Raw genomic sequence first — 23,557 nt, 5'->3', positions numbered from 1 at the left:
TTCAATTTTATTATCCATTTTTTGCATATCTTCCCTCATTGTCTCATGGTTCCTATCTAATTTTTCCTGCAGTTTGAGCATTGTTTCTTGAATTGCCATTAATGCCTCCTGCGTTGTTTGTGGGGTGTTATTAATATTACCGGTACTGCTGGCCTTTTCTGTTGCTAACATGCTAACTATTGATTTTTGGGTTGAGGGGGAGCCAGATGGTTTTTTTGTATATTTCTGGAAAGTTGCCATTTTAATCTTTTTAATTGATTATTAATTTGAATGTCTAATATTTTCTTGGAATCAGATAAGTCTAATATATAGTTAGATTTAAGATATATAATGCGCAGTTAGTCTTTTAATATTGAGCTACTTGTTGATGAGCTGTTATTGTACTTTTCTTATATTCCCCCCCTTTTTTCCTCCCCTCTTACTTTACTCCAATAGATCAGTATAGTTCATACAATGTAATTCAATATATTCAATAGTAATATTAATATTAATATTATTAATATTATTAAGCTAATATATATATTCTAAGTATAGATACAAATAGCTCTTTTAAAGGCGATAGACCGCATGGTCCTGCCTTTTATACAGGAAGGGTCAGGTGTCCCTCCAGACCAATCACAGCCATGCGTCTGGCTAGCCAATCACTGGTCAGCAGGACGCATGGCTAATCGCAGCTGGTCCTTGCATTTCCTGCTCGTATACAGCATGGCTTAGGCTTACAACATGGCTGTTGATTGGGGCGTTGCGCAGTTCGTTCGAACGCCGAACCTGAACACGGACTTTTGAAAAAGTTTGGGTTTGGGTTCAGCATGCCAAACAACGCAAAGTTCAGCACGGACCCGAACTATGCAAGTTTGGTTCGCCCAACACTACTCAAGATACAAATACAGATACAAAAGTGGATGAGTGGTGTGTGCATGAAAGAGAGAAAGTGGAGGATTATGATTAACTAGAATTAGTTAACTATGAAAAAGGTATCAAAGAAAAAAGAAGAAAGAGAAAAGGAAGATTAGGAAAAAATAAAGAGTAGAAAATAATTTAAATAAAACAATAGAAATATTGCTTGACTAAGCAAAGAATAAAAGAATGGAAACAGAGATATTCTTGCTCAGCAGAATTCTCCTCATTGAGAACTGCACTAAAGAACATAAGGGACTAAGAGTTCAAATGGGACAATGAGAAAAGCAGCTAGCAAAATAAAGAGAGGGGAAAATGCTTTTCACTAAGACCAGAGGATCTGATGAGAAACAGGAAACAAAGCAACAACAGGGACCATTCAATGAGAAGCATGTAGTTGGCGTCTGCAGTGGCAGAGAAAGAAATATCCAGCCAGGAGAGATGACAGGCTTTTAATAAGTATAGTGCTTTTAAAATTGCCAACTATACTTGAGTGAAGAGCTTCATAGATCTATTTGAAAAAGGAAGCAGATGAGAAGTCTGTATACAAAGGGACAGTAGTTTGATCATTGCTTTCAATGACCCAAGTTCCTGTTTTCAAAGACAAGGCATTCATTTCCATTCATGTTACATTTAGGTTTAAACATTCCAAGCATAGAGACCTGCAAGTTCTGCTATATTACTTCATCATGGTGGTGTTCTAGGGAGGAATGAGCAAAGAATGAAAGAGGAGAAAGCATGCGCAAATTCAGAGTTTACTGGCTTATTCTTAATGCAATAAATGCAAGACAAATTCCTTATGTATCCAATCACACTTGGCCAATAAAGAATTCTATTCTATTCTATTCTAAATCAATCTTTCTATAAATGTGAAGGCAGACAAAGAGAATAATTTATAAGCAATGAGATTTTATTTCTTCAGTTTAAATGTTTGGCTGTGTAGAATGAAATTATTTAAAATGAAACATATACTAATTTCTAGAAATATCACAGCTGCCAGTTATCTTAAATCTGAATAATAAGAATAGCATCATATGATCAGAACAAAGATTTTAAACAATAGGCCAAAGCATCTCATAGACAATGATTTAATCTTCATCCAATTTATCTGAGTAAGCTTATATTTAAGCAATGCAGGTAATGTCTGTTGATATGTGTCAAATCTTGAATCCTATTAGTAGAAGAGTGGAACGACCATTCTTTTTTGGTCCACAATGAGGATTTTGGGATCTCATTCAGATTGCAAGTGGTGCTATTCCAGTTCCCTCAGGAATTGGGGAAGGTGGCTGACTGGATGGAGAGCTGACTGCCCTCACCGATCCAGGGGAGGATCAGCTGCAGACAGGCAGTAGTGCTAAGAGGCAGCAGAGCCTAAGTGATAACAATATAAGGAAGAAGGAATATGAGAAGCTAAAGAAATAGCAGGATTTGAAGGATGAACTAGAGACATGATGGAAAGTAAAAGCCAAAATGCTCTGTGTGGTGGTAGGCAGCCCTTGGGGCTGTGATTCCAAAACTGGGGAATGGATTCATAGAACCTAGTGTCAATGAAAGAGAATTCTGTGCAGAAGAGTGCAGTGTTAGGAGCAGTTAAGATACTGCACAGAATAATCAAACCTCCTGGTAGGAGATCCATGGTTGAGTAAGACATATATGCTCCTGATATATTTGAATTAAAAATACTATACTTACGTATATAATAATAATAATAATAATAATAATAATAATAATAATAATAACAACAACAACAACAACAACAACAACAACAACAATAATAATTTATTAGATTTGTATGCCATCCCTCTCCGTGGATATTTGTATATGGAAAAATGCTTAGACACACAACAGTGAAGGGTTGTGCATTGCAATTTCATTATCTCAGAATTCCCTTCCAGCATTTGGGAAATGAGGAGAGTGAGAAGCTGAATTGTATAGCTGGTGTCTAAAATGTGCTCAGATGAATGCCAGGCTTTCTGTTTCATAGTCAGTAGCTCATTCTATATAGCTGTGTTAGGCTTCTATTGCTACAAGAAACAGTTCATATATTGGGACTCTTTCACCTAGCATCTGAGATCATTACCCCATTCTGTCAAATGAAAGAACTGGCCATGGTTAAATAATTTATCTAATGTGGAGTTCAACTGTAAACTGAAGCAACCAACACTAAAACAGATGCTAGATATAATAGCTGCTGGGGATTTTTTTCCTATCCCCTCTTACCTCTCATTAAATAGGTTTCACTGTGCGGCAGGCCAAAGACCCCAACTAAAATGAGTACCCGCATTGTGGGGGCAATATGCTGGCTCTGATAAAAAGTGCTATTGCTAACATGTTGTAAGCCGCCCTGAGTCTAAGCAGCATAAAAATAAAATAAATAACAATAAATAACAATAAATAAATAAAATGGCTTTGGCCTGACATTTTGCTGCCTTTTGTTACTATTTTACAAAAACAAGACACATTTCTATGCTCTTAGACTTAAATATTGGGGACAAAAGATACAAAATATGCATGCTCACCTCTTCTCCATAATTGTAATGCAGAACTATTGAAATGATACAATAATTCTACTGGGCCTTTCTTGAAGTAGTAGGCTTACTTACAACAGCTGGACTTTTAAGACCATTCAGAAAGACAAACTAAAAGTAGGTTTGGACATGTTTTATAGTGTTTGTGTCCTATCCCCATTGGAGCCTGGTTTGGAGAAGGAGGAGAAGTTGAAACTGGGATTACATATCTACAGAGATTACATATCTTCTTTGCAATATTTGGAGAGGCCAGGGACAGAGGATGATGTTATTCCAGGCCCCTCTGGAATTGGGGAAGGTGGGTGACTGGATGTAGAGCTGCCTCCTCTCACAGATCCAGGGGAGGATCAGCTGCAGACAGGCAATGGGGCTAAGAGGCAGAAGATCCCCTCTGATGAGGAACAGCTGTCTTCCCTTATCAATCCAAGGGCACAGAGAGTAGGGTGGAGTCAAGATCAAATGAGAGCTTCAAGACCCTGCCCCTCCCCAAAAGGAACACCTGGTGTGGGTTGACTTAAGGAGAAACTGGGGTGTGTATGTTTGTCTTTGTCAGGAACCATTGTTTGTTTTGGTTTATAATCTCCCATCTTTGACTCATGCTTTTGCCTTGTGAACTTGCTTTGCCATGTGGACTCTGGATCTTGCTCTGTGAACTTGTACCATTGGACTTTCTTTGTTGTTTACTAACTTTTGTTTGGGGGACTGAGGGTGAGGCCGAGTCTGTACAAGCCATTGTAGGGCTGGGTATTGTGAACATTTAATCAAAGCAATAAATGACTCTATCGCAATCCTCTGCCTAGGCAATCTAGATCATGATAGTTTGCCATAGGAGGGTTGCCGTGCAGACAAGTCTAGTAATGATGATTTATTTTTGCCTAAAGAGGCTAGATTAGAAAAGAGAAGACAAAGGACAGGTTATACACAACCAACAAATACAGGAAAATTGATTGCAGTGAAAGTGGAAGCAAGAACAGGCAGTGGTTTAGAAGGTTTGCAAAGTCAATGTTCCCAGAAAGTGGAACATAAAAAGAGAGGTGTTTGATTCAACCAAGACCAGTACCATTAAGCATTATATAAAAAGGAAGTAAGGGAGGAGGCAGGGAGGGAGGGAGGGAGAAGAAAGCTCTTTTACCAATAAAAATTACATATCTCTTGTCTAAATATGTGGAATGGATAACAACTTCACCTTCTTTTGCATGTGACATAATAAAAGCCTTTCACATTTCCCTGGGCCACAGATTATTATGGGGCAGCTAGTAGTTTATTATGATAACAACAACACCAATAACAACAACAATAATAACAATAATAAAATAAAGTTGGAAGGTATATATTTCCAACCCTCTGCTTAGGCAGAAAACCCTACACTACTTCAGGCAAATGGTTATTCAACATCATCTTAAAAACTTCCAGGGTTGGAGCATTCAAACGTATTCACTTAAAATACTCATATGAAGGAACAGGGGGCGATCTGAGTATGGGATGAAAATGGACTTGCCCAATTGGAAGTACATCAAAATAAATTCATAAAGAATATGTTGGGGAGTCCCCAGAGTATATTTCTTATCTAAGGATGGAGATAGGCCTACTTTCCATTGCCAGTGAAGTAAATCTTGCATTGTTGGGCCACTATAAGAAACCAGAAAGCCTTCAAAAATCTCATCTTGCCAAAGTTTGTCTCCCCACCACCACCATTGTATAGTTGGGAATCAATTGATCAATCTTTCTCTGTGTGTTTTACAAATGTGTTCTATACTACATTTATGGAATTTAGTGAAATGGAGAAAATACTTTGTATAGGATTTTTGAAAGGACTGTACTGTTGTGGTACAGTCATCTGCATTTTCATCTTTTTCTAATTAGAAAAATATTTCATCATTATAAGAATTCTCTTTCAAAATTTAGTTAATATTACAAGCCATCTCCTGAGAAAGTGTGTTACTTCTGTTAGTTTGTCTTTAAGGAATATTTTATAAGTATCCTGTTCAACGGCATCATTGTCCTGCAATATTGGTCAAGTCAATTGGTCATTTTATTATATTTTATGTTGAGAAGTTCTGAGTGAAATACAGTGATACTTCATCTTACGAACCCCTCATCGTGCAAACTTTTTGAGATACAAACCTGGGGTTTAAGATTTTTTTGCCTCTTCTTCCGAACTATTTTCACCTTACGAACCTGCCGCCGCTGGGATGCCCCACCTCTGGAATTCCATTGTCAGGTGAAGGCTCCCCTCATTGGAAAACCCCACCTCCAGACCTTCCATTACCAGTGAAGTGCCCATTTTTGCGCTGCTGGGATTCCCGTGAGGCTCCCCTCCATGGGAAACCCCACCTCCGGACTTCTATGTTTTTGTGATGCTGCAGGGGAATCCCAGCAGGGGAATCCAAGTGGAAAGTCTGATAGATTTCTCACCAGTCTCGCTGATAACTTTCTAACCCAAAAAGTGGAAACAGGAACCAGAGGGACTGTAATACTCAACCTAATATTAACAAACAGGGAAGAAATGATAGAGGGAATTGAAGAAGAAAGGACACTGGGTGAGTGACCATGTCATCCTCAAATTCCACATATTACAATCACCAACTGCTGTACCCAACACCACTAGAGTCCCAGACTTCAGAAAAGTGGACTTTAACAAGCTCAGAGCAAACCTGGAAAAAAAACCCTGGAAGGAATTTCTAAAGGGTAAAACCACACAGGAAGCCTGGGAGGCCCTAAAAAACAGTATCATAGACGCCCAAAACAATACAATCCCCATGAAAAAGAAAATCAGGAAGACCAAAATGAAACCTGCTTGGCTAAATAAAGAACTCGCAGCAACATAAAAGAAAAAAAAGCCAAATACAAAAAATGGAAAGAAGGACTCATAACCAAAGCAGAATATCAGCAAACAGCCAAAACCTGCAAGCAAAAAATAAAAACAGCAAAGGCCCAACATGAACAATACCGTGCAATGAAAGTCAAAGACAACAAAAAAAGTTTCTTCCAGCAGATAAACAACAAGAAGAAAATCAAGGAAACAGTCACTACACTAAAAAACGAAGACGGTAATGAAATCACAGAAAACACCTACTCAACACCTACTTTGCATCAGTCTTCACACAAAATGGAACCACCTACCAACCAACCTGAAAGTCTGCAACAAATAGCCCCGGAACCGAACTCAACACAGACAAAAACACAATAAGGGACTACTTGTGTCCCCTCTAATTTTTTTTCAGTGTGGACGGAAAAGTATAGTGTCTGAGCGACAGTCCCTTTGGGACTGGGCGGCATAGAAGTATAAATAAATAAGTAAGTAAGTAAGTAAGTAAGTAAGTAAGTAAGTAAGTAAGTAAGTAAGTAAATAAATAAATAAATAAGAAAAAAATCCCTTCTTTTTTTATTAAAAGAAATTAATAATAAAACAAAACCAAAATCTATTACTATTATTATCTTCTCTTTTTCCATCCCTGTCTCCTCCCCCCGTGTGTGTGTGTGTGTGTGTGTGTGTGTGTGTGTGAACTCTTGAACCATTTCCAATTAGAGGTGAGCTATTGGAAATGGTTCAAGAGTTCACGCACACACACACATAAATGGCTGGGGTTTTTTTTCTCTGTTATTATTTGGGTGCTTTTTACCATATGCTTTAAATCAAGAGTCATTTCTCTCTCTTTCTCTCTCCCCCTCTTTCTCTCTCTCTCTTTCTCTTTCTCTTGTTTTCTTTCTCTCTCTCTATTGATTTCTTTCTCTTCTCTCTCTTGCTATCTCTCTCTCCCCCCCCCTTTCTCTCTTTCTCTCAGCAGCGGCATTGGGCAGTAGCTGTGGGGCAGCGGCAGGGTGATCAGCTATGAGGCGGAGCTCCGGAATGGAGGCACCGACGGCGAGGGGGCTGCGAGAGCGCTTTCTCCGAGCGCTTCGGGAACGCCTGCCCTGCCTCTACTTCAGCCCCCTTGCTGGAAGTCTGGGACAAAAGCGCTCCCAGCGAAGGGGCTATGAGAGGGGCGGGGCGGGCATTCCCGAAGCCCGTGGAGAAAGCCCTCTCTCGCAGCCCCCTGGCTGGCAGCGCTTTCGTCCCGCAGCTGCCACCGCTGCAGGAGAAGTCGCGCCCCAAAACAGGAGGTGGCGGAGGAGGAAAGGGGGCAGATCGGGTGGGCGGGGGGCAGGGCCAAGAAGCCAGTTGCGCATTTGACCGGAGGCACTGTGGGGAGGCAGGGGCGGCCATGGCTCCCTTTCCTCCTAATGCCGCACCTCCCCGCCCCCACCCCCCCATGGGCTGGCAGGGGGATGTGGAGCGTGCACCCATGGAAAAGGGTGTGCGGGGGGTATTTTGGGGCGCGCACGTGCACAGCTTACGGGGAATGCTACCTGTGGGAGCTCAATGAGTACAAATCACCAGGGCGAGATGGACTTCACCCCAGAGTCCTAAGAGAACTGGCAGACACCACTGCGGAACCACTTCTCCTCATCTACCAAAAATCCTGGACCACTGGAGACCTTCCGGAAGACTGGAAATGAGCTGACGTAGTCCCCATCCACAAAAAAAGGTAAAAAGACTGACCCAGGCAACTACAGACCAATCAATCTGACTTCTATACCTGGAAAAATACTGGAGAAAATAATTAAAAAACAACTTTGCCACTACCTAGAAACAAACAACATTATATCCAACAGCCAGCACGGGTTTGTCAGAAACAAATCATGCCAAACCAACCTCATATCATTTTTCAACACCAACACAATGCAGTAGACCTCATATACTTGGACTTCAGCAAAGCTTTTGATAAAGTTGACCACAATCTCCTAATCCACAAATTAGAAAAAAATGGGGTAGGTTACAACACATACAGATGGATAAACAGTTGGCTGTCCAATCGCACGCAATGAGTTGTCTTCAACGGTTCCTAATCCACATGGAAGAAGGTAGGCAGTGGGATACCACAGGATTCTATCCCAGGCCCTGTACTCTTCAATATTTTCATCAATGACCTGGACAAGGGAATAGAAGGGGAACTAATCAAATTCACAGATGACACCAAGCTGGCAGGGGTAGCCAATACCCTAGAGGACAGGCTCAAAATACAGAAAGATCTAGACAGATTAACACTATGGGCCCACACTAACAACATGAAGCTCAACGTCAACAAGAGCAAAGTCCTTCACCTTGGTAAAAAAAAAAACCTAGACACACATACAGCCTGGGAGGAACCCCACTTAGCAGTAGTGACTGCGAAAGAGATCTTGGAGTCTTGGTGGATAATCAACTAAACATGAGCCAGCAATGTGCAGCAGCGGCCAAAAAAGCCAACACTATCCTAAGCTGCATCAACAGGGGGATACACTCAAAGACCAGGGAAGTATTAATACCACTCTACTACGCCCTGGTCAGACCACATCTGGAGTACTGCATCCAGTTCTGTTCACCACACTTCAAAAGAGACATTGAAACTCTAGAGAAGGTGCAGAAAAGAGCAACCAAAATGATTATGGGACTTGAAACCAAGACTTACGAAGAGAGATTGCGGGAACTGGCCATGGATAGCCTAGAGAAAAGGAGAGACAGAGGGGACATGATAGCTGTATACAGGTATATGAGGGGTTGCCACAAAAAGGAGGGAGCCACTCTATTCTCCAGAGCACCAGAGGGCCAATGAGAGATTCAATCTAGAAGTAAGGAAGAACTTCCTGATGGTCAAAGCGATCAACTACTGGAACAACCTGCCTGCGGAGGTTGTGAACTCCCCAACTCTGGACACTTTCAAGAGGAGATTGGACTGCCACTTGGCTGGGGTGCTTTAAGATCTCCATCCCATGCCCAGTCAACGAAGCGGTGGAAGTGATGTGCCGGTGCCTGAAGGCTGTTGGGGCCTGGATGGGTGTCAACAGACTCAAACTCAACCCGGATAAGACGGAGTGGCTGTGGGTTTTGCCTCCCAAGGACAATTCCATCTGTCCGTCCATTACCCTGGGGGGGGGATTATTGACCCCCTCAGAGAGGGTCCGCAACTTGGGCGTCCTCCTCGATCCACAGCTCACATTAGAAAACCATCTCTCAGCTGTGGCGAGGGGGGCGTTTGCCCAGGTTCGCCTGGTGCACCAGTTGCGGCCCTATCTGGACCGGGACTCATTGCTCACAGTCACTCATGCCCTCATCACCTCGAGGTTCGACTACTGTAATGCTCTCTACATGGGGCTACCTTTGAAAAGTGTTCGGAAACTTCAGATCGTGCAGAATGCAGCTGCGAGAGCAGTCATGGGCTTACCTAGGTACGCCCATGTTTCACCATCACTCCGCAGTCTGCATTGGCTGCCGATCAGTTTCCGGTCACAATTCAAAGTGTTGGTTATGACCTTTAAAGCCCTTCATGGCATCGGACCAGAATATCTCCGAGACCGCCTCCTGCTGCACGAATCCCAGCGACCGATTAGGTCCCACAGAGTGGGCCTTCTCCGGGTCCCGTCAACTAAACAATGCCGGTTGGCGGGTCCCAGGGGAAGAGTCTTCTCTGTGGCGGCGCCGGCTCTCTGGAACCAACTCCCCCCGGAGATTAGAACTGCCCCTACTCTTCCTGCCTTCCGAAAACTCCTTAAGACTCACCTTTGCCGTCAGGCATGGGGAAACTAAACATCTCCCCTGGGCATGTTAATTATACATGGTATGTTTGTGTGTGTGTTTGCTATTACATGGGGTTTTCTTAAATCGTTAAATATTTTAATTAATTGGATTGTTGTGACTGTTTTTACTTGTTGTGAGCCGCCCCGAGTCTTCGGAGAGGGGCGGCATACAAGTCCAACTAATAAATAAATAAAATAAATAAGATGCCTGCACAGGCAGGGGGTTGGACTTGATGACCTGCATGGTCCCTTTCAACTCTAATAATAAAATAAATAAATAAATAAATAAATAAATCCCAGCATCGCAAAAACGGGTGCTTCGCTGGCAATGGAAGTCCAGAGGTGGGGTTTCCCAGCAAGGGAAGCCTCAGCGAAATTGCAGCATTGCAAAAACACCAAAGTCCAGAGGTGTGGTTTCAAGGACTTCAGTGTTTTTGCGATGCTGCGATTTCACTGAGGCTTCCCTCACTGGGAAACCCCACCTCTGGACTTCCATTGCCAGTGAAGCACCCGTTTGTGTGATGCTGGGATTTCCATGCTGGGATTCCCCTGCAGCATCGCAAAAACATGGAAGTCCAAAGGTGGGGTTTCCCACGGAAGGGAGCCTCAGGGGAATCCCACTTGCGCAAAAACGGGCGCTTCGGCTGGCAAAAGGGGTGAATTTTGGGCTTGCACAATCGCTTTTCCATTGATTCCTATGGGAAACATTGTTTCGTGTTATGAACTTTTCACCTTATGAACCTCGTCCCGGAATCAATTAAGTTCATAAGACAAGGTATCACTGTATATCTATATTTTCAATGGATGCCTCAAAGTAAGACTACCAGATCTGATCTTCAGAATTCTGGCTGATGACTAATGACATTATTTCAATGCAATGAATTCATTGCTCCCACATAGAGGTCATCCAGATCTAGGAGCTGTAATTATAAGAAGTTCACAAATTTCTAAAAGAGGAAGGCTAAGCAAGGAAACAAGCATAATTAGTCCTTTGGAATCAACTTCCCTCAGAGATTTGCACTGCCTCCACCCTCCTTAGCCTTTTGAAACACACCTTTGCTGCCAGGGTTGGGGCCGTTGAGTGCTGACATTCTCCTCTGGCTGATAGTATGACTGTGATTGGGATGAATTTGGTTGAAATGGTTTTTAGTGTCTGGGATTTTAGATTTAGGATTTATGCTTGAGTTTCATAAATTTTGTATTTTGTATCGATTTGTCTTGTAAGCTGCCCTGAGTCTGCTGGAGAAGGACGGTCTAGAAATCCAAATAAAGAATAGAATTGAATTGAATTCCAGGACATAATTTGTCATATATATATATACAGGCAAAGCATGCACGTACCGTTCTGCCAATTTTCGGTATTTCCTTGCTTTTGCCCACATGTGGAAGTGAGGAAATGTCAAATGACTGAACAGCGTCACCCCCGAGCTCTGGCCATGTACGCCGAAGCAGGCATCTCTCGCCACAGTGATGGGATGACTCGCTCAGCCGCCCCTTCGGCACCCTGCGAGAAGCCTGCTGCAGCAGGGGAGAGCACAGCCTTGCGGTGGAACATGGGCCCACCCCCTCTGTTGCTGGAGCCTTGCTTGGCATTTCGTTACTTCTGTGGTGGAAACAAGGAAATGCAGAGCAAAGCTCCAGCAACAGCAGTGGCTGATCCAAGCTCCGGGTGTGCAGCTGTACTCTCCTGTGCTACAGCAGGCATCTCTCGGTGCGGCCGAGCAAGTCGTGGCCCGAAGCACAGCGCTGCAGCCATGGCCCATGTCACCCAACTGCTCATCTCCAGACCCCACAGCCCTCCTGCTGCCTGTGCCTAGCCAAGGGTGGCCTGGGCTCCAGCAGTGCTTCATTGGTCTCCTCCCTGGACTCCTGCGACCCCTTGGTGGGCTGGCAGGGCTGGCAGATGGGGAGGTGGGCGTAGGATATGGCAGAGCACCAGCCAATACAAGAAGCTCTGCATGCAACACCTGGCCCAGGCCCTGCACGCACTGCGCCGCTACCTGCCCACTTCAGTGGCACCAGCCAGGCAGAGCCTAACCAAGATTGAGATGCTGTACCTGGCCATCCACTACACCACCTCTCCAAGCTGCTCGGTCAGGAGACGCACCCCGCTCCCATCCCGAGCTGTGTACAAGATGTCCGATCCAGTTCCGCGGTGCTCCCAGCAGAACTGCCCACCGCGCCCCTGTCGCCCACCTGCCAGAGTCTCCCCGATGAGCTGCTCTCCTTCCTGGAGGATTTCTTCCCGCTGCCAACTGGGAATGACCGCCGCTGCTGCTGCACCTCTCAGGATCCAGTCCTGTGGCCACTGGCCAACCCTATCGGCAGCACCAGCAATGGCAGATGAGCGCCACACTCTCTGGGCCCGCCTAGTGGGCGGTGCTGTTGCTGCTAGCTGGGGAGGCAAGATTCAACTGCTGCACATGCGCAGAAACTGAATCTCAAATGCACGGCACGTGCATGTTGCTGCTGGCTGGGGCGGTGAGATTTGGCTGCTGAACATGTGCAGAAACTGAATCTTGCATGCATGGCATACACACACAGCTCTATTTCTGCCGGTAGAATGGCATTCCATGCCATCCCACCTCTTGCCCATCCTACGGCAGCATCAGCATTGTGTTTGACCTTGCAGGGCTGCGGTTTATGTGGCCAGGGTGGTATGGCCAGCTTGATATCATGTGTGTCATGGGCACCTATGGTGGCCCAAATGCTCTGCCAGCAAAAATGGGCTCCTGAGTTCCATTTTCAGCTGTGATGGCCTCCTGCAACCCTCTGCCAATTAAAATGGAGTGGCCCTCCTGAACTCCATTTTTGCTGGCAGAAGCGCTGTGAGCTGGTCCTTCACTGTTTCCAGCACTTGGGGACTAGATCCCCTAGTTGATATTCAGATTAAAGCTGACAACAGGCACTCCTGGTCACAGAACGTCTTCCACTTGCCCAGAAAATTAAAAAGACCACTGATTTCCTGCTGATTTCCATGCAATTACCAGCTTTCCTTCTAGTAAATGTGTACTTTTGTGACTGATCATTCCTATTATGGCATCTATTCTATTTCAGTGCCCATAAATTAATATTTCTAAAATATTCTTAAAGGTGATTTCTTATTACAAATTCTTCAAGATAAGATTGGAAGTTGGGGATGTGATATTTGACTATAACTTAAAATAAAGCAAAACAGTAATGTAGACTTTTTAAAGTCAGAGAGTCCAGGAACTTACCCTTGCTAAACTGGTACCAGACGGGACTTTATAGGGAACGTATTTCCTATAGATGTGCCCAACTCTAGAACATGGAACATCAAACATACAACCTCCACACATCCAGACCTGTGGAAAAAAAAGGAATTTCAAATGTGATCACAATATTTAAACAGCAACTGAGAATACCAGCAGATACAATATTTAAAATCTTTGAGATTTATTCTGGTTGTAGTCCTTTGTTTATTTGAAAATAGAAAAACAATTGAATTAGGGTCTTTATGCATATGATAAAGTCCTTACGGAGCTAAAATTCACTTTTAATAATTTGTTGCATATATCCATGCAATATTTTTGGAAACTATTTAGAAATGGTTTGCCAATACCTCATTTTGGATTTTTTTCACCTTCCCTGATTACTGATGATCCTCTACTTCCTGGCCTATCATCATTTCTATCTTCTAGGCCCAAAAAGATCAGCCTGGAGCTATCATCTGATTGAATATCTATCCACCCACTTTTTTAAAAAAAAAAATATTCCCACATAGGTTAAGGGGTTTGCACCTTTTCATAAGACATTTTTAGCTTATGAATACTGGGGCCTTCATGAAAGAGCTGTGGTGCTGCAATAGGTAGAATGCAGTATTTCAGGCTAATTATGTTGACTGTCATCAATTCAGTTCTCACTGACTCAGCCTTCCGAGGTCTGGGTAGAGTTACCTAATCCTAACCATAGAGAGGACTGTAAAGCATTGTGAAATGGTATATAAGTCTAAGTGCTATTGTTATTGCTATTCAGCTAAATATGCCCCTCTCAGAAAAGAAAATGACAAGCTACACCAGGTTTATGCCAAGAAAATCAAATTGACATTCATAATTAAGACAATGATAATCTGATATAGTAAAATGACTCAAAAGATCTGGGGTGAATGAATACAAGTAGTACTGATGCTTATGATATATCTGAATTAAAGTTGAAGGGATATCCAGGTGCTGACATGTCCAGAGGCAAAAAAAAAAATCTGATGCTGCAAAAATGCTCTAAACATTTAATGTCTATTTTCAATTATATTGGGAGATTAATCAGCCTTCTTTTACACAGAATACTTCTTTTCTTCCCTCTCTTTTTGCCTGGTCTATCAATTACACACACACACACACACACAAAACATATTCAGGGATATTTTCATTCCTTTGCTGAATATGAATACATATGAATATATTCATGGGAAAACCAAAGCCAAGGGACCGTTGGCTGCTTACCTGGCTGGTGGTGTTTGCGGTGGGGAACAGGGAACAAGGAGGTCACCATGTTGTTGGGTGGGGGTGGGCAGTCTTGTATGAGGGAGCGAGACTGCCCACATGACGTAAGTGGCGCACAGGCGCTGGTTGTCTCATGGGCGGGCCTGAGGAGGGAGGTATTTAAGAGGCCTCCTCCCAGCACTGCCCCTCTTTGCAGCAGAGCACAGCAGAAGACAACAACACGCCAGGCCGCAGCTCGTCGCTGCATATGGGGAAGAACAAAGGGAGCTGCGGCTGGTGGAGGAGCAATCCCGGACATAGCAGAGAGTGGTCAGACAGGTCCTATCAGACCACCGGGCTACAGTTGGGGGGCAGCCAGGGAGGAGGACCAAGTGGAGGCAGCTTTTTGTGGGGGCTCTTAGCATCGCCCAGAGAGTGGATGGAAAGACTCCCAGGGGCACGGAAAGGCCACCGGTGGGGGCGGTAATACCAGCATCAGCGAGAGGGGGGTCCATCCCCCCAATGCCCCATCGAACGGGGTGGAAGCGGGCCCCCACAAGGCTTTGGACAGAGGCCACGCCGGCGGCTCCCGGAAAGAAGGTCCGCAAGCCCCCTTGTAAGCCCCCTTCTGGGGCAGGCCTAGCAGTTAGGTCACCATGGGCCAGCACCAGGGAGCGAGCTGGGAAGGCCCCCATGTGGGCAGCAGAGGGCAAGGTGAGGCCAGCCACCTGATAAGGCCATAAGGCAGGGCATCCTGCCAATGATAGCTGGGGGTTGGAACGGTCGGGGGATGAACAGGCCGACTCCCAGGAGGATGAGATGGTGATACCCACCCATTTGCTGTCTGTTCTTCTAGCCAAGTTGGATTTACGGGAAGGCAGCTCTGGGGGGTGTCACCAGAGTGGTGTCTCAAAGCTCCACTCTGGCGAGGAACTGGATAGTTCAGGGTTGGAGGAGGAAATGGACTCTAGGAGGAAATGGACTCCAGGAAATGGACTCTAGGGTGAGCGTGTGAGAGGAGGAGCAGGCGCAAGTTGGCCTCAGAGCATTGGGCACTCACGGATGAAGACGATTAGGGCTCGGCCCGCTGGAGTAAGTGTCCAGTGCCTGACCACAGGTGGTTGTGTGCAAAGGGACCACAGGGCGGGCGCCATGATGGTGAAACAAAAAAACAGGGCAGATACAAGGCAGGCTCATCACGAATTGGTTCCCAGGTATGGGGGGCCAAAACGGCCAGAAAACACAAGGGAAAGGCAAATCAGATAAGAACACGTTGCAGGATGAGGATAGCAAGGATGAGTCCCATCAGGATTCCTCAGACCTGTCTGAGGGTGAGAGCGACAACAACATGCCCCTGGGCCTCCCAGATACCCTGTTAGGTTTACACGTATCATAGGCCCTTAAGAGAAAGATATGGCAGGGGGCATATGTGGACATCTTCAGCCTCCTGTTGAAGGAGAAGACAAAAAAGAATAATGATAAGGATGATGGGAAGCAGGCTGGGGACACTAAGGATCCCAAGATAGATAAGGGCACAGTATCGTGGCTTTATGCCTTTTGGTGGTGGAGGATGACGTACACAGGACTCATGAGCTCAATCAGTTTCAAAACCTAATTCTGAAAGCGTATCATGAGTTTGGTGGCACAACATGGAGACAATATGATGAATCATTTCAGAGGTATGTGGCACATAAAAAATCTTGGCCTTGGGACATGAGGCATCCCTATTTGTGGCTTCAGGCCATGCAGCAGACAACGGTACCAGCGGAAGACCAGACTGTCACTGGCCATTTGTTGCTTACATCAGGCAAGGAGACGACCTTTCCCTGGCCTGTGGTTAACTCAGGATTGCTGAGTCAGGGTTCCCGCCCAGGGTCTGGGCCAGGGTTTCATCCCCCCACCATCTGCTATGAATACGGGGCTAGGGGGGCTGCTTAAGGGCGCAGTGCAGGTTTAGCCATGCATACACCCTGTGCAATGGAAGGCACCCTACTACATCTTGCTACCGGGCCCAGGGAAATTGGGGTGGCAGTAGCACAACAACCCCCCGAGGTCCCAGCAGTGAGGTGCTCAAGGTAAGGGGACCAACACCCATTAGGGTTTTAGGATACTGTGCCAGGGGCCCCAGAGAGCCTTCACATTGAGGAAATTGAGGTCGGTTATAGGTATGGAGGATGTGGTGCGGAAGAAGATATTGAGGGAGGTAGAGGAGGGCTGAGTGTTGGGGTCTTTTCAGGCCCCTCCCCTTGGAGCCCTATAAGTTTTCCCACTGGGAAACTCCCAACTCCCCAACTCCAGGTGAGTTCAGGCTCATTCATCACTTGTCCTTTCCACCAGGAGACTCTGTTAACGATCACATACACGAGGAGCTTTGCTCAGTGAAATACACCCCATTAGATGCAGAGATGAGAATGGTATGTGAGTGTAGCGAGGGGGCATTACTAGGAAAATGTGATATTAAGTCTGCTTTTCATTTACTGGTGGTTCAGCCTGATGATTTTGATCTGCTAGGTTTCACTTTTGACGGGGGGTTCTTTGTGGATAGGGTGCTTCCCATGGGGTGCTCCAGAGAGGTTCAGTACCTGCCAACAGTGGGGCATGTGGGGAAAGAATGGAGGCCTTCAGAACCTTGTGTTCTGACCTGGGTGTTCCCCTAGCGCACGAGAAGACGGAGGGGCCCACCATCAGACTCACATTCCTGGGCATTGAGTTGGATTCAGTTGCGCAAACGTTCAGTTACCTGTGTACAAGTTAGACAGGCTCAGGGCAGTGGTCTTGGCTGCCATGATGGCCAATAGAGTGATGCTCAAGCAGCTCCAGGAATTGGCTGGCTTGATAAACTTTGCTTGCTGCGTGGTTGCGCCGGGCAGGGCATACATGCATCAGCTTTATGCCACAATGTAGGGCTTTGTCATGCCCCATCATAGGGTGTGTTTGTCCACAGGGGTCAGAAGGGATCTGGAGTTGTGCCAATCATTTTTGGCAATGTACAATGGGGTCTCCTTTTGGAGGCAGGACATGCTTATGCGGAGAGAGCTGCGGGTTAAATCTGACGCAGTGGGGGTGGCTAATTTTGGTGTTATATGAGGCAAGCGATGGTGCCATTCATGTTGGCTGCCGCAATGGCTAGGCTCTGAGTTGTGCAGGGACCTTACCTTTTTAGAGCTTTTCCCAATCGTTGTTGCTGTGGAGTTGTGGGCCCCCCATTTCAAAGATAGAACAGTGCATTTCTGGTGTGATAATATGGCAGTGGTACACGTGGTCAATTTGTTGTCTTCACGGGGCAAGAGGGTGATGTGCTTGGTAAGGTATCTGATGCGGAGATGCCTGGAGAGTAACATGTTGTTTTTGGCATGCCATGTCCCGGGCCTGCAGAATGAGGTGGCAGATGCTCTATCCCAGGGGCAGTTGGCCAGGTTCCGGGTACTTGCTCCACAGGCAGAGGAACATCCCGAAGCGATTCTGCAACATGTTTGGCGGCTTGGGAAGCTGAGAGAAACAGAGCGGTGGACATGTCCATGGCTGTGAGTACGAGGAGGACTTATCAGTGGGCAGGTAGGGAATTCTGGGGTTTTTGCCAGGACAGGGGATACAAACAGGTTTGGCCTATACCAGTAGAACACCTACTTGAGTTTTGTGTCCTCAATAAGCGCAGAGGGTTATCGGCACACACTATACAAGGTAAGATGGATGGCCTGGCTTTCATCGCGAAGTCTAGGGGTTTTGCAGATATGTCAGCTGATTTTTGGGTTAGGCATGCCATAGTGTGTTGGTTTAGGGAGCCGGGCCATGCTGAGGGAGATAGCAGGTGCCCGTCTGTGGTGGAGCACTTGTTGGGCCTGGGAGTGATGTGGTGCAGGTTATCTGATTCAAACTATGAGGCTGCCCCTTTTCATGCAACTACTATCTCCCTATTCTTTGGAGCTTTTCAAATCAGTGAGGTGCTGGCTGCGTCCAGGGGGATGCCTCTGGCCAGGCCCTTAGGCGCTTAGATGCTCCAAGACAGACCAAAGGAGCAGAGGCACCAAGGTAAGGCTCTTTCAGACTAAGGACACAAGATTTTGTCCAGTTTTTGCCCTAATTGTGTATTGGGCTCAGAGGGGGGAGGCTCCAGGCCCCCTGTTCTGTCACCCCAATGGGGGGCTGTTAACACGGTACCAATTTTGGGCAACTACGAAGAAGGTCTTGAGGCAACTGGGGCTGGACCCTAGGCAATTTGGCTAACACTCTTTCTGGATTGGAGCAGCTACGTTGGCAGCTGGCGCTGGGCTCAGCAAGGAAGAGATTAGGTCCCTTGACAGATGGTGATCTGTGGTCTTCCAGTCTTACATTCACTCCAGTAGGTGATTGGAGGGGGCGTCCAGCAATGACCGTCTTTTCAAACTGCTCTGTTTCCTCCTGTTTTTCAGATGATGGTACTGAGTTTAAACCCAGGGTTTTGGTCTGCAGTCACAGCATGGTCATATGAGCTGAGAAGAGAGCTCGGAACACGGCTCCTGGAATGCAGTTGGAGTTAGGCCACCGGGCTGAGGTCCAGTGGTTCGGCTGGAGGGGCCTACGATGGAGCAGTTTGCTCCCGCTCCTTTTCAAAAGCGGGGCAGTTAAGAGGGTGCCGGAGTGGTTGGTGATACATCTGGGGGGAAATGATTTGGGCGTAATGTCTGGTGTTGACCTGCTGTGGCATATAATGGTGGACCTTCGGATCATTAGTATCTTTTGGCCAAGTACACGTTTGGTATGTTCGAGTATTATCCCTCGATGTTTCTGGGGACAGGCTAAGAATCCCAAGGGGGTGAACAAAGCCAAGAAGAGAGTAAACAGAGTGGTGAAAAAGTTGCAACTTGGTGGTGGGGTGGCCGAGCACCCTGAGATTAAAGCGTCTAAATTGTGCTTATACATAGCAGACTGGGTTCGCTTAACAGACGAGGGTAGTGACCGATTCTTGGGCAACCTGCAAAGGTGCCTGCACAAATGCGTGCAAGGGGGAGCAGGGGGCATAATTTAATAATTTGACCCCCTGCTGTGTCCGGAAGGGGCAGAAAGGGGTGTAAGTAGCAACTGTGTGATCTCCTTTAGGACACCTCTTGGGAGGTGGTTAACGGTCCTTCACCTTAACTACAGGGATAGGTCAGCCTGGGTGGAGGAGGGGGGCCGCCCTTGGGACTTGCTGGCCAGGGCTACCCAGAGACTGGGGGTGAGCCGTCCAACACACCAAGTGGCATGGCCCGGGGAACGGGGCAGGGATAAGGTACCCACTCCCCTTCTCCCGGGCAAGGAGCTTTCACCCAAAAGTTGCTTAGAAAGGTTTTTGACAAGGGATTCCACCCCATTCTAGTCTTTTCACCTTCGCAGGCCATTTAGCTACTCAATTAATTAATTAATTTGAATTTTATAATAAAGTGACCCCTTTTATCTTCTATCTGTGTCCGTGTATTACTCTGCCTTCACCGCAAGGGACCATTGGCCCCTTACCTGGCCGGCAGCATTTGTGGTGGGGAACAGGGAACAAGGAGGACGCCATGTTGTTGGGTGGGGGTGGGCAGTCTCACATGAGGGAGCGAGACTGCCCACATGATGTAAGTGGTGTGTGCAGGCACCGGTTGTCTCGTGGGCGGGCCGGAGGAGGGAGGTACCCTCCTGGTGCCACCCCTCTTTGCAGTTGGGAACAGCAGAAGACACCCTCCCTCCCTCCCCATGTTTCAGTGTGCTTAGGTGGAGTCATCTTTCGGGGGCCGAGTAGGAATTTTTTGCGGTCAAGGCAAATTGGCTCTGCCATAGCTGTTTTTTTCCCTACTCCACACTACACTGGGAGGGGTGGTTAGTGGGGCGTTCTTCCATCTAGTGTTAACAACACCCTCTGTGGTCACTTGGGGGCTGGAAGGGGCAGAAAGGGGCATAAGCAGCAACTGTGTGATCTCCTTTAGGCCACCTCTTAACTACAGGGCGAGGCCGGCCTGGATGGAGGAGGGGGGCCACCCTTGGGGCTCACTGGCCAGGGCTACCCAGAGACTGGGGGTGAGCCATCCCACACACCAAACAGCGTGGCCTGGGGAAGGGGGCAGGGATAAGGTACCCACTCCCCTTCACCTGGGCAAGGAGCTTTCATCCAAAAGTTGCTTAGAAAGGTTTTTGGACAAGGGATTCCGCCCCGTTCTAATCATTTTACCTTCGCAGGTCATTTAATTACTCAATTAATTAATTAATTGGAATTTTATAATAAAGTGTCCCCTTTTACCCACTATCTATGTTCACGTGCTATTCCGCCTCCACCACAATAGACTTTTTACTAAGCAAACAGTAATCAGTTCAGACTTGAATTTACAATTGGTCTAACAACTGTTCTACATATTCTTGTTAGCATTGATTTATGTCATCTAAAAAGCAAATTCTCCCCCAATTTCTCAAATCATATTCAGAATGTTGTACATATTTTCATTTTTCCCAAAACTCATAGCTGAGATTTCCATTATTAGAAATTATTAGAGCATAACATGCATTTATTACCATACTATGGACTCCTATTTTTATATGCAACTATAACAAACTAGATGTCACCAAATCATCCTTTGAAATATCTTAGACCTTTCATTTATAATTAAACCTACACTTGTTTGTTCTTCCATGCATTAATTAATGCCATTCAGACTATCTTCATTTATATCTTATTTCTTTTAGACCAAATGCAGCCATGTTGGGGGTACCGCCCCCAGGAGGGATGCTTTAGGGGGGTGGTAGGAGACAAGGGTGGTAGCAGAGAATCACTAAGAGGGGCCAGGAGAGTGGTAGGTGGTTTGTCGGTCCTGTCCCCACACCACTGCCCATGTCCACCCAATTGAATTGAATAGAATTGAATTGAATTAATTAGATTTGTATGCCACCTCTCTCTGAAGACTCGGGATGGCTCACAACAAAGCAGCAATACAGTACAATACAAATCTAATGTTAAAATTTAAAACTAAATTAAAATACATTGTCATAAAAACCCATTAACTACACAATTATACACACTCGGTCCAGCTAATCAATACAGAGGTCAGAGAAGAATGGGGGGAGGTTAAATCCCCCACGCCTGGCGGCAAAGATTGGTCTTTAGCATTTTGCGGAAGGCGAGGAGGGTAGGGGCAGTTTGAATCTCCGGGGGGGAGTTGATTCCAGAGGGCCAGGGAAGGCTCCTCCCCTGGATCCCACCAGGCATTATTTAGTTGACGGGACCTGGAGAAGGCCAACTCTGTGGGACCTAATCGGCCGCTGGGATTCGTGCGGCAGCAGGCAGTCTGGTCTCGTAGGTATTCTGGTCCGATGCCAGGTAGGACATTACCAAAACTTTGAATTGAGACCGGAAACTGATCGGCAGCCAGTGCAAGCTGCAGAGTGTTGACGAAAGAGGAGCATATCTGGGGAAGCCCCCAATAACTCTCACGGCCGCATTCTGCGTGATCTGAAGTTTCTGAACATTCTTCAAAGGTAGCCCCATGTAAAGAGTGTTGCAGTAGTTGAACCTCGAGGTGATGAGGGCATGAGTGACTGTGAGCAGAGACTCCCTGTCCAAATAGGGACGCAACTGGAGCACTAGGAGAACCTGGGCAAATGCCCTCCTCGCCCTCCTCACCACAGCTGAGTGATGATGTTTTAATGTTAGCTGTGGATCGAGGAGGACACCCACATTGTGGACCCTCTCTGAGAGGGTCAGTAATTCCCCCCAGGGTAATGGATGGACATATGGAAATGTCCTTGGGAGGCAACACCCACAGCCATTCCATCTTGTCAGGGTTGAGCTTGAGCCTGTTGACACCCATCCAGACCCTGACAGCCTCCAGGCACCAACACATCACTTCCACTGCTTTGCCGACTGAACATGGGGTGGAGATGTATAACTGGGTATAATCAGCATACTGATGATACCTCACCCCATGCCCTTGGATGATGTCACCCAGGGGTTTCATGTAGATATTAAATAGCAGGGGGGAGAGGACTGATCCCTGAGGCACCCCACAAGGGAGAGACCTAGCGGTCGACCTCTGACCCCCCACTAACACTGACTGCGATTGACCAGAGAGGCAGGAGGAGAACCACCATAAAACGGTGCCTCCCACTCCCAAACCCTCCAGTCGGCACAGAAGGATACCATGATCGATGGTATCGAAAGCCGCTGAGAGGTCAAAAAGCACCAGGACAGAGGATAAACCCCTTAGGGCCTAGATAATCAACTTCTTCCAAGGACCGCTGGAGCGACACCACCTTCTCAACAACCTTCCCCATAAAGGGGAGGTTGGAGACTGGACGATAGTTGTAAAGTACCGCTGGGTTCATGGAAGGCTTCTTGAGGAGGGGGCACACGAGTGCCTCCTTGTAGGGAGCAGGGAATGACCCCGCCCCTCAGAGAAGCATTGACAATCTCCTTATTTCTGTTGCCCAATGGAGATAGGAAGATTCCTTGCTTCAGTTAATCTATATTGCCTGTCAATACAGCATTTAAGAATTGTCCCATTAGGTTATTATATGGATTTAAATGAATATTTAAAAATCCCCCTTCACTTCTTTTTGCTTTCAGGGTGGGAGGGAAAACCAAGTAAAAACAGAGGCCTTTGCCTAGCTGTAAATAGGAGAAAGAAAGGCATTTTACAGCTGCCATAGAACCATTTCTGGGACTGAAAAATTAAGGGGACCCAAGCAGAGTGGGTTCTAACTTACCTCTCTGCTGGCTGGCTTCCTCAAGATAGTGACCGCATGCACAGGGCTGGAAGCTGGACTTCTGCACATGCTTAGAAAAATAAATAAATAAAAAGTAAAATAAAATAAAATAAATTCTTTTTTTAAAAAAATAGAAAGCCAAAAACAAGATGGTGACCGCATGCACAGGGCCGGAAGCTAGTCTTCTGCACGTGCTCAGAAGAAAAAATAAATATAAAATAAAAAAGTCAAAAACAAGATGGTGACCACATGCACAGGGCCAGAAACCTGACTTCTGCACATGCTCAGAAGAAAAGAAAAAAAGAAAAAATTCCAAAAAAAGATGGCGGTGCCCAGGGAGCAGCACCGACTGTACCTGGCCGGTGACATCATCAATGGGCTCTTACAGTATGGCACACCTGACTG

At 46.2% G+C, this 23,557-nt stretch overlaps 1 protein-coding gene across 10 annotated transcripts in view; it reads right to left on the bottom strand.

Moving 5' to 3' along the window:
- LOC139170349 (polypeptide N-acetylgalactosaminyltransferase-like 6) overlaps window positions 1-23,557 on the bottom strand; it is a 306,275-nt gene that overhangs the window by 82,625 nt on the left and 200,093 nt on the right. For all 10 annotated transcript variants that reach the window (XM_070757439.1, XM_070757437.1, XM_070757438.1 and 7 more), the window contains one exon: window positions 13,241-13,348. In XM_070757439.1, the coding sequence (XP_070613540.1) occupies window positions 13,241-13,348 (108 nt within the window). The remainder of the gene's footprint in view (window positions 1-13,240; window positions 13,349-23,557) is intronic.

This window comes from Erythrolamprus reginae, chromosome 7 (genome assembly GCF_031021105.1).
Source record: "Erythrolamprus reginae isolate rEryReg1 chromosome 7, rEryReg1.hap1, whole genome shotgun sequence".
Taxonomy (NCBI): domain Eukaryota; kingdom Metazoa; phylum Chordata; class Lepidosauria; order Squamata; family Dipsadidae; genus Erythrolamprus; species Erythrolamprus reginae.
The sequence above is the reverse complement of the archived record's forward strand: the minus strand, read 5'-3'. Positions and strand labels throughout refer to the sequence as shown.